The sequence below is a fragment of the Babylonia areolata genome, chromosome 19 (genome assembly GCF_041734735.1).
Source record: "Babylonia areolata isolate BAREFJ2019XMU chromosome 19, ASM4173473v1, whole genome shotgun sequence".
Classification (NCBI taxonomy): Eukaryota; Metazoa; Mollusca; class Gastropoda; order Neogastropoda; family Buccinidae; genus Babylonia; species Babylonia areolata.
In genome coordinates this window covers 33,914,249-33,926,748 of record NC_134894.1, presented here as the reverse complement: position 1 = coordinate 33,926,748, position 12,500 = coordinate 33,914,249, and the positions used below count along the sequence as shown (strand labels likewise).

General features: G+C 43.9%; 1 protein-coding gene across 3 annotated transcripts in view; it reads right to left on the bottom strand.

Annotated features, from left to right (window-relative positions):
• Positions 1–12,500, bottom strand: part of LOC143293650 (uncharacterized) — a 166,951-nt gene that overhangs the window by 59,321 nt on the left and 95,130 nt on the right. For all 3 annotated transcript variants that reach the window (XM_076604775.1, XM_076604774.1, XM_076604776.1), the window contains one exon: positions 1,542–1,661. In XM_076604775.1, the coding sequence (XP_076460890.1) occupies positions 1,542–1,661 (120 nt within the window). The remainder of the gene's footprint in view (positions 1–1,541; positions 1,662–12,500) is intronic.

Sequence of the window (12,500 nt, the reverse complement as noted above, 5' to 3'; positions counted from 1 at the left end):
GGCTGTGTGTGTGTGTGTGTGTGTGTGTGTGTGTGCTTGTGTGTGTGTGTGTGTGTGTGTGTGTGTGTGTGTGTGTGTGTGTGTGTGTGTGTGTGTGTGTGTGTGTGTGTGTGTGTGTGTGTGTGTGTGTGTGTGAAAGAAAGAAAGACAGAAAGAAAGAAAGAAAACGAACCCATATCGGATTTTCCCGAAAACAATCACCAAAAAACAAGGCTGAATGATCGAGATACTGATACTATCAAAATACATAAAACAGCAATGAAAAATATACTGATAGCTGTCAATTACTAAATAAATACACAAAACAAATACACAGACACAACCTTTGTCTGACGAGAGATCAAAACGGTAGGCTCTAAACGTTGATGGGAAAAATAATGTAATATGACACCCATGGGTCTCTCCCTGTCGGAAACACGCTCCGCCTTCTTCTAAACACACACACACACACACACACACACACACACACACACACACACACACCTCCCACACACACACATACACACGCACTATCTCTCTCTACACACACACACACACACACACACACATTCACATACACATACACAAACACGCACACAAGCATGCGCGCGGGCACACACGTACACATACACGCACACACACACACACACACACACTCACACACTCACACACACACACACACACACACAAACACACACACACACACACACACACACACACACACACACACATACACACAAACACACCCCCCCACCCCCCCCACCCACCCCCACACACACAATATACCACGCTTCACGGAGAAGATCGTCACACACACACACACACACACACACACACACACACACACACACGAACACACACACACACACACACACACACACACACACACACACATACACACCCACCCACCCACCCACACACACACAATATACCACGCTTCACGGAGGGGATCGTCACACACACACACACACACACACACACACACACACACACCTGTATGAGTCACGATCAGCAGCGATTGTTCTCTCCACCCCCAACAACCCCCTCCCACGACCTCTTTTTGCCAAACGACGAGGGAAAGCGAAGAGGTGACCATGACTTCCACACGTTAACGCTACACCCAATGCACTGATCAAAGCGTCCTTTCGTGCGCTGGGAAGCCATCCGGTCCGGTTCTAGTGCTTTTCACATTTTCCCTCACGACATGCGTATCAGTGTGGTGGTTAATTAAAACAAGAAAAAAAATACACGCGCGAGGGCGCTCGTGCACGCATGCACCTACGCACGCATGTACTCACACACACACACACACACACACACACACACAGAAGGAAAGAAAGAAAGAGAGAGAGAGAGACAGAGAGAGAGGCAGACAGACACAGACAGACAGACAGACAGACACACACACACACACACACACACACACACACAAACACACACACACACACACACACACACAAACACACACACACGCACACACACATACGCACACACACACACGCGCACACACACACGCGCGCGCACGCACCCCCCCCCCCCCCACACACACACACACTACTAACCCGCTGTGCAGCTGAGGCGGTTTGCTGAGGGTAGGCAGACAGACCGGTAATTTTGTCAGCGTACTGGGGGTAGCGGGTTGCCAGCATCTCGTAGAACGCCTCCCGCTTTCTGTCCGTATCCTGCAACAGACAATAGAATAGAATAGAATAGAACAGAATAGAATAGAATAGAAAGCCTCCCCCTTCCTGTCCGTACCTATTTTGGAACAGACAATAGAATAGAATAGAGCTAACATATCGTAGAAAGCCTCCCGCCTTCTGTCCGCGTCCTGAAACAGACAACAGAATAGAATAGAATAGAGCTAACATATCGTAGAAAGCCTCCCGCTTTCTGTCCGCGTCCTGAAACAGACAACAGAATAGAATAGAATAGAATAGAATAGAGCTAACATATCGTAGAAAGCCTCCCGCTTTCTGTCCGTATCTGTTTTGGAACAGACAACAGAGCAGAATAGAACAGAATAAAGCGAACATTGCGCAGAAAGTTTTCTACTTTCTGTTTTGCAGCAGACAATAGAATAGAGTGGAACAGAACAGAACAGAAGAAACAATAGAACAGAACAGAACAGAAAAAAAGAATACAGCCAAAATCTCGTCGAATTCCTCCAACTTTTTATATATTTTATTTACTTATTATTTTTTAATTCCGTTTTTGAAAAGCCAATAAAACAGACGAAATAGACAGAACAGAACAAAACGAAACAAAACAAAAAAAAAAAACAAAAAAAAAACCCAGAACAGAGTGGAATAGATTTGAGCCAGCATCTCGTGGAAAACCTTCCGCTTCCAGTCCGTGCCCTGCTTTGGAATAGACAATAGAACAGGACTGAAAAGAACACAACAAAAATAGAACAGAACAGAATACGTTATCTCTCTCTCTCTCTCTCAAGAAACGAACTCAAACGAAGTATTGTGGTTAAAAATCTGGAAGCAGGACGGTCAAGTGGCAACAATTATTCCTTCTCAACTGACAGACTCAGCCATGCCTTCATTCTTTCGTACGTGCGCAGATGTGTGTGTGTGTTTGTGCGTACGTGTTTGAACATGCATGTGTGTTCGTGTCTGCGTTTGTGTTTGTGAGCGTGAGTGGGTGAGTGAGTTTGTGTGTGTGTGTGTGTGTGTGTGTGTGTGTGTGTGTGTGTAATCTCTCTCTCTCTCTCTCATCCCCTATCTCTTTCCAAACCTTTCTTCCTTCCTCTTCTCTTTTTAAAATTTCTATCAACTACTTGCGATGTAAAATGCCTCCACCCCAAAGACCCCCATGACCCCCACCCACCCCCACCCCCGGAACTCCCCCTCCACCTCTCCCCCCCACCTCCCCCCTCCCCCACAAATCCTCGCCTCAGAATATCCAGGAACGAAACAAAACCACGCATTACGAAAGGGTTTAAATGTGGGAACTTTTCTCCAGAAAATATTCTGACAGCTCATAACTCTTGTCTCTCCCCCCCCTCCCGCCCCCCACCCCCCCCATCCCCCCCAAAAAAAATCCACTGAGGAGAGACAGAAAGAAAAAGTGAAAACGTGAAAATGGCACAAGTTAGCATTCTTGTTCGCGTTTAAACTTGTGAAGCAATCTAGATTACCCAAGAGATTATTTGCCAAATACCAAGGCATGTCCCCTATTGTCTGAAGTTTTAATTCTTGCTCGTGTTTGCACTTGTGAGGGAAGATTATTATTGTGATTATGGTGATTATTTACCACGGCATGTCTCCTCTTGTTTTTTGTTTTTGTTTTTGTTGTTGCTTTATGTAAAATGTTTTTTTCTTTATTTAAGGATTAAGATAACGTTTTGACCCACCACCCCTGCCCCCTAAAAAACAAACAAACAAACAAACATGATGGGACATACCTTGGTAGTGTTCGAGTTCTTGTGTGGACAGGTTTAGGGGCAAAGTGGGTTGGACTGATTGCTATTTATGGCATACTATATTCATAATCATATTCGAAGCATAAACAACACTTTGTTTTGTGTGAACGCGAGTCTGAAGTGATAAGACATTTAGAGCATTATCTTGATCTGAAACAGTTTTATGTCTGTCTATCTGTCTGTCTGTCTGGTTTTATATATATATATATATATATATATATATATATATATATCGCCGATACGAGCGAACGTGGGAACTGTAGCCAGCAAATGGGAAAAAAGCACCCTTAAGCATGTTTTCTTTCAAAGCAACCTCTCCATAAATTATCTATTGAAAAGAAAACAAAATACAAAACATCGCAAGTTGAAACCATCTGTGATAAACAAAGCAAAAATGAATTTACCTGTTTCTTTGCCGTGTTGGGCCACGACACACGATAGTGTGAGGCATGTTCTCTGGCCGATGTCAAACATCTCACAGATCTCGTCTGCTGCAAATCTTCACCGTCCCCACCTCCAGCAGCCAACGGTTGGGATGAACCCCCAGGTAATCCCCAGCAGCGTCTGGTTGCTTGGGAAAGGCTCGACCCTGTCGTGGAGGTTACTGCCCTGGACAGTCTGGCGACTAAGTCTGGGTTTGTTGTAGAAGACAATTCCAGCACGGAAAACCTCGTCCTCTGCTGCAGGTCATCTCGTGAAGTGGAAGGTTTTGCAGAGTGTCCACAGCGCTGTTTGTTCAGAGTTGATGCATCCCTTGTGTTTGAACCTGACTGAGTTTCTGCATGGCTGGTTTTCCAGCGTCCTCTGGAAGATTGTTGTTGATGCTGCGAATGTGAACGCTCTGGAAAAGGTTTCTTCCTGTCCTGGGGAGGTGATGGACAGCGTTGTTCACGGTGATGTCGGTCTGTGTGTCTGGCGGACTGACCGCAGAGAGCCGTTGATTTCCTGCCTTCCTCAGATTCCTCTCCTTCAGGATGCCTCCAGACAAAGCGGGTGTGGCTTGATCCGGGAAAATGGGAATCACTGTGTTTTCGTAACGTCTGGATTTCGGAAAGAGTTATTCCCTCGCCGCTCTGCTGTACATTCTGGTCATGGCGTGTAATTTGATGTCTCTTTGTGTGTTTGCTGTTGTCGTGAGGTCTTGGTGCAAGATGTCTATCGACATGCTCATGAGAATCTGTACAAACTGCTGCCTCCTGAAACCGCTGTGGAAGAAAGTGCTGGACGGTATAAGGTCTGAACCTGCTTGTACGATGTCGTACAAACGGGTTCTGAAAATCTCTGTGGTTGTCTCTTTCCAACAACCCTTGATGTGGACTATGGGAATGGTTTTCGTGAAGTCTTTGATAACCCCATCTTGCTCCTGGATATAATTGTTGATTAAAACGCCACCCAGACTGTTGGTCGCATGACTCCACCAACCGAAGATGACCAGGATAGTGATGAGTTCTTTTTAGAAGTATTCCACGTGGATTAAAAAATACCCGAGGGTTCACTTGTTCAGAAGATCGGATTCTGGACGGACCAGATGTCTGTGAATGAAACGCTCGATGTCTTTCAGGAAGACATTCCTGTCTGACTGACGGCTGCCGAAAAGAGTGGGTGTGCTTCAGACGTTTGGTCATTGAACCGCTAATTCGGGTTTGAGAATTCGCTCTTCGCTTCCAGACAGATTCTTCACACGTCAGGGGCAGTCGCAGATCATCAGTCCTGGGGCCCACCTGCTGCCAGAAAGGCAGCCCGGGAAAAGACCCTGCAGATTGGGTGTTCAAGTGATGTAAACGGTTCTGCCATCTGCTGGACAACTGCCTGATCAGGCCGCTCTTGAAGTGACCACGGGGATCACCATGATTCACGAACCGGGTCTGGATGAACTGAGACCCTTGGGGAGATTCATGGTTTCTTTGGAGATGCGCTCGTCTTTCTGCATAACAATAATCAGATCTGTTGGGACTGTGATCTGTAAAAGGAGATCCTACGTGCTCGAGATGTACTCCACCAGGGAATCCAGTCCCCCTGTGCAGGAAGTATGACGGGGAGGATCCAGCCAGCTGCTGAGGACGTTCTCTCTGGTTACTGTGAGGTGAACTGAAGTCCACGTGACGTCTTTCAGAAGGCTTTACCACCACGTGGGTACAGGCCTGGACACCGGGCTGACGGCTCTTCCTCCTCGTTGGCGTTGGCGAACAGAAACTGGACAGACTGTCCGTTGGGGATTTCTTCAGTATACCCTTCAGCGGTCTGTGGGAAGAGGACTCGGGGGGTTGTTCTTCGGTGTCTGACAGTGGTGGCTGCTGGGTGGTGGTGGCTGGAGGCTGTTGCTGGTGGTGGTGGTGGTCACGGTGTTGAGTGATGGCGTTCCCTCCTAGACACTCAACGAAACATCTTCTCATTCTTCTCTCAGCATGTTGAATGGTCCATGTTGTTCCCCCCACACCACTCACATACCTATCCGGTTTGGGTTTCAGGCTCACGAGAGAGGTATTTTCACTGGAATTTTCAGGACTCTCGAGAGGAGAATAAATGTCTCTTAAATATCATTTTCGTTTTCTTTCTTGAATATATTCTTTTTTTACAGTCTTCACGTTTGACACAACACTTCAGTAATTCCACCCACCACAACTCGTATCCAAGTAATTCCAAGCATGATGGTTTCAACCATCATGAGGTACGTGGATCAAAAACGCATCTCAGGTTCTATCAGTCACAGCCACCAACAGATGTATAGGAAAAAGCCGTACACGGTAAATGATGCCACAATACAATGTTTACTCACTAGTGTCCAGCTTACATACCGACGTTAACGGGGTGCTTTATCTGAATCACCAGTGATAATGTTTTCCACAGTTTTAGCTTGTATCCTGTGTCATCTTTCTGTCACATGGTTTAATTTTGTAGTCGCTGTCATATTCACGAACACTGAGCATTTGCTGTGAGCAACCGCCATGTTCGTTGCTACTTTACCTCAAGGGAGGCGAAATGTCGAGGAACCTTGTCCCTTTTCTCTATGGAAACAGGTTACAATAAGAACACATTATTGAAGTTTTCAGAAGCGTTTGATTTTTCAGTGTCACCACGATCAGAAGCTTGTAACAGATCGCATACACTTTCGACAATGTGACGGGCAAACATACAAAAAGAACTAGGGAAGCGTCACAACGCTGAAAAATACGTTGAAGATGTCAACATTTCTTTGCACTACATGGCACTCAAACAGAAATCTAGCTTCAAAACGAGTCTTTCGAAACCAGCCTGTAACTGCTGACACAGCAACAGCAAATCCAAATATTTCTGATAATCACATAAACTAAAATCTAGAACACATTCTTAGAACAACAACATCTACTATTTATGCCAACACCAAGCCATGGCACTACTCGCCTCCCCCCCTCCCCACGCACACGCCACACTCACACATATCCCAGTGCGGAAACTAAAATATTTCTGCTTCAACCAAGTGTGATTTAAAAAAAAACTGAATAGGCTACTGTTCACGAAAATGTCACAACTGCTAAGACCGATACGGTACCGCTATCTCGAAATGCTGCTGCTGAGTAACACGGATATCAATCTTATATTTTTTTCTTTTTTCTTTCAGTAGATGTGGTGTAGCCAACTTGGGTCAGTCCACACACTTCAACGCTTCCTTAAGAATAAAAACTCTAATGATATTGCTTCGTTCTTTTTATTGGTTTATTATCTGTTCACTGGAAGGTTATTTTGACATTCATTTGCTTCATTCTGATTCCAGTGTACCCAAACTCGAACGAATCAAACCTGTCTACGTGTATCAGCGTGATGGGAGATTAAACCAGCAGTTTACCTAACGCTCTTGAAATTGTAAATTATATTCTTATTTCATTTCAATCATTTACCTCCTATGCATCATTCTTTCATTATTATTATTATTATTATTATCATTGTCATTATTATTATTATTATTACTACACTTTAATGTATCTAAACCCACTTATTATTTGGTTTATTCATTTTACTTCATGCCATGTTAACCTTTCATAAGCTTGCATAATAATACCTAGTGTCGGCTCTGAAAGCCCTGACTAACGCGATGGTCTTTATGCATAGGTCAGGCATCCCCCACCCCGCCCCCCTCTTTATATATCTTTTTAAAGCAGACGAGGTGTAGCGTATATGGGTCAGTCCGCATGGTTTGACACCTCCCTGAAACTGAAACTTTAACCAGCAGAGTGAGTGCCTATAAGACGTCAGCTGACGTCCTACAAAAAGTATTGCCATTAGTGCCTATAAGACGTTCACTGACGTCCTGCATATGTTCCGATTTTTCCTTCATTGGAGTTTGGTTCAGTTCACATAAACAGACTCTGAACAGTTAGTTTGATGTGTCTGGATTATAAATATACTATCTAAAGTGGCACAGTCCGACAACAAATGAAATGTTGCTCTGATCACGATACTGATCTGATACTTCTCCCATGATCATGCGATTAAAAAAAAAAAAAAAAAAAAGACAGAAAGGAAGAAGATCTATATCTATATCGATATCATTGTTTGTTTGCTGTTCTTTTTGTTTTAATTGTTGCGGGCTTTCACATACTGCCGAAAACTCTGATGATAAGAAAGGAGCAGGTCAAAACTAGGGGCTGGACACACACACAGACACACAGACACAGACACACACACACAGACACGCACACAGACACAGACACACACAGACACACAGACACACACACGCTAACGAAGCAAGTTGCATTATTTTCTGTCATCAAAAACATCGTTTCCATCATAACTCTGTCGTAATCAGTCCCCTGCGATTTCCTCCCACCGTGATGGTTCCAGAAATGAGCGGAATCTGCTTCTGTCGTTCCTGATTACTCTCCTTCTCCGATCCGATGATCTGGCCAATCAATGTGCGCGCTGCAACTGCCGATCGTTTCCATGGTGACCGCTGTGGCACAAGGCCCGGAAGTGAACCGCGGTAAACAAGTTTCAGAGCGGTGGGCCACGGGATAGCTGAGGTTTGGGTTTGCTTCTTTGAGTGTGTGTGTGGGGGGGTGGGGTGGTGGTGGTGGTGGTGGTGGTAGTATAGGTGTGAGGGTAGGAAGAGAGGTAGAAGACAAGCAGGTTGGGGAGATGTGTGTGTGTGTGTAGATGGGATTTTTTTTTTTTTTGGAGGGGGGGCGGGGGCGGGGGGGGGGGGGGGCGTAAAATCGCCCATTATCAACACATAATACTTTACAAGATAAACACGCTATCAATATATCAAAAAGTCATTATTAGACTGATACTTGCAACACTATTATGACAACATTCTCTCTCTCTCTCTCTCTCTCTCTCTCTATCTCTCGCTCTCCCCCCACCGCCCCACTCTCTCTGTCTATGATACTTTATCACAAGGTAAACACACTATCAATATATCAATAAAAGCACTCATAGATAGATATCTGCAACACGATTTTCACTAACATTCTCTCTCTCTCTCTGTCTGTCTCTCTCTGTCTCTCGCTCTCCCCTCTGTCTCTTTCTCTCCCTATCTTCTTATTTTTTGTTGTTGATTTTTTTTTTTGCAAACCCACCGATACCCATCAAAGAAACACAATGGTCAGGAATGTTATGTGATCTGGGAGGAAATGAGTCCATTGAACACTACATTGAAATACCCCCCGAATGACAGCACAATATCAGAATGATCAAAAGACCAGTTCTGTGTTCGTCAACAGAACAACAACAACGTCGGAATCGGTCGATCCGACAATCTTTATGCCTGTGCAAAGTTTGATCCACGGTCATGAAATATTGTGGATAGCAAATGGGAGGGAGGGAGAGAGAGAGAGAGAGAGAGAGAGAGAGAGAGAGAGAGAGAGAGAGAGAGAGAGAGAGAGAGAGAGAGAGAGAGAGAGAGAGAGAGAGAGAGACGAAACAAAACGAAACGAAACGAAAGTTTTATTCAGTTTAGGCCACAGACCCTTCTGAAGGGGGTCCAAATACAAATAAGACATCTACAACGAACATAAGACCAAAGGATGTACAAGCAAAAATGAGCTGACATCTACTTTAGGTACTCCAATCAGTGTCACAGCCAAAGCATTCAGAAACAAAATACCTTATTCTCAAGTATGCCTTTAACATAACTATGGAATATAACAAGTTTGTGGAAAAATGGGCACTTTATAATTGTTTGATACAAGATTAAGCTTTTCAATGATACCTTGGAACTTTGACATTGAACATATATTGTTTTGCTGTTATAGATTTGTCAGTACTTAGAACTTAATTATATGCCTACCCTATACTTTCTAATGCACAAAACATATAAATTCTGTATCTGTAAACCTTTGTCTGAATAAAAAATGTTGAAAAACAAAAACAAAAAAAACAACCTTATTCTTAAAAAGCATCAGTGCGCCTCGTAAAAGCTTTATATAAATATATGGATACATTCTTCATTATGTTGTTATTTTGGTTTGTCAGCAGCAAAGTAACATGAAAGAGGCATGGGTTTGAGAGAGAGAGAGAGAGAGAGAGAGAGAGAGAGAGAGAGAGAGAGAGAGAGAGAGAGAGTGTACAGGGAGAGAGGGAGGGAAGGAGATATTGAGGGACCGAAGAAGAGAGAGAATGAGGGGGAAGAGAGAGCGGGAGGGACGGGGTGATGGGGACAGAGAAAGGGGTGTAGAGACAAACTGACAGACAGAGAGACAGTGGAAATGGATGAAAGTATGGAAAGTTAGGGAAGACAAAACAGATGAAGAAGAGGGAACTGAAAGAGGAGAAAGAGAAAGAAAGAAAGAAAGAAAAAAGAGTCACACACCCACACACACCCACACACACCCATCCACACACACACACACAAACACCCCCCCCACCCCCCCACAAAAACAACAACAACAAAAAACCGAAAAAACAAAAACACAACAACATCAAAGAGAGAGAGAGAGAGAGAGAGAGAGAGAGAGAGAGAGAGAGAGAGAGAGAGAGAGAGAGGGAGAGAAAGAGAGAGAGAGACAGAGACAGAGACAGACAGACAGACAGAAAGACAGACACAGAGGGAGGGGGAGGAAATAAAGAGAAGAGAGAGAGAAGACCTGCAATGATAACACTAAATACTTTCTGATATTTACATACCATCAACATTCGTAGATTGGTTTCCACAACACGATTATAACCTATCATTTTCAAACCACGATTATAACCTATCACTTTCAAACTCGTTCCAGAACTAAACCCACCAATACCGTCCTAAAAAAACCACAATCGTCAGCGATAGCAGTCCAAAGTAAGTTATGTGGAGGAAATAATGAATCCATTGAACACGACACGGACACTACTCGATTGGTATGACACGAACATGTTAACCAGAAGTTAAAGTCAGTTCAGTACAGCAGCGTAGCACGTACACGTATTCTTTTTTTTTTTCTCCCCCGCCATCGCATGCATCGCATCGAGTCCCCTCTCTGTATTCTTAAAAAAAAATGTTAAGGTTTATATCCTATTTTAGCATCCTGAATTAATTACTGCACCTACTGGTTACATATCTATGGTTTGTGGGACGAAAAACGGAAAAAGCAAGATATATATGGTGGCACGCTAGTTTGGTGACTGAATCCGCAACAAAACTGAGGTAAATAACGTACAAAATGACAGTCGAAAACCATGAAAATCTGTTAGAAAATCTACTAATGGTGATATCGTTTCATACATGCACAAACATTGCCGGTAAAATAGGTGCAATAACTGAGGATGCTAAAATAGGACTTTACCGGTTTGCCGTTTTACAGTCAAAGGTGCAATGACTTCATTCTGACTGTATCAACAGCTCAGCATAGGCGAGGCCTGTTTCTTCTCCTTGTCCTGCGCTTTCTGAAGTTAGGTAACCCTTTCACCTATGGCTGGGGGATGGTGGTGGTGGTGGTGGTGGTGTGTGTGTGTGTGTGTGTGTGTGTGTGTGTGTGCGTTGTGTGTGTGTGTGTGTGGTGTGTTGTGTGTGTGTGTGTGTGTGTGTGTGTGTGTGTGTGTGTGTGTGTGTGTATGTGTGTGTGTGTGTGTGTGCGTGTGTGGTGTGTTGTGTGTGTGTGTGCGTGTGTGGTGTGTTGTGTGTGTGTGTGTGTGTGTGTGTGTGTGTGTGTGCGTGTGTGGTGTGTTGTGTGTGTGTGTGTGTGTGTGTGTGTGTGTGGTGTGTGTGTGTGTGTGTGTGGTGTGTGTGTGTGTGTGTGTGTGTGTGTGTGTGTGTGAGGAAAATCAGATAACAGTACCTTCCCTAAAGACAAAACACCATGCCGAAACGAAGTCTAGCTCCAGTCCTGATCACTGTGGATACCTGGATCACAACACCAGCACCCAAACCGAATCGCCGCCTCCTGCTTTGTTGTATACATTATGTCCGTACCTGCAAATTTGTCTGACAAACATTCCTGAAATATTATAATTATGATTACGATATGTTTTATTCATGTGTGTATGATTACGATATGTTTTATTCATGTGTGTTTGTAATTAAAGCTGTTGGAGTATATGTTTTAAAATTTGCGCCGTAGTTTCTAGGGGCTATGTTTTTAATTCATCGATAATGATAATGACGGGTTGGGCTTGACACGAGTTTTGCCACGTTGCTCAGACGTCGTATATGATTAGCCACGTAAAACAACATAAAAATCGCAAATAACCCACCTCCGGCCCCCTGAAATAACACACACACACACACACACACACACACACACACACACACACACACACACACACACACACAAAAGAAAAAGAAAAAAGGAACGTGTTTAGGCCAATTCAGCGTAGTACAGATGAGAATATACACAGCCATGGGAATGCATGCCTTTCCTTTAATATATTAAAAAAAAAGAAAAAAAAAGCAAAACATGGAGCTAGCCCCATCGATGAAAGCTACAAGCTCTACTTTAAAGAAGTTAAAAGTACCAGTCACAGCTACTCATATAACGCACACGTGTGAATCACGCCTGCTTGACCCCTTCTCCATCCGTCATAATTAACTCCTTGAGTGCCATAGAAAGTATCACCTATGTGCATAGTGACGTCACTGATGACATCATCAGAAGAAGGGAAATTACTCTAGAAGGCTGAAAATTCACTCAGTTTACCT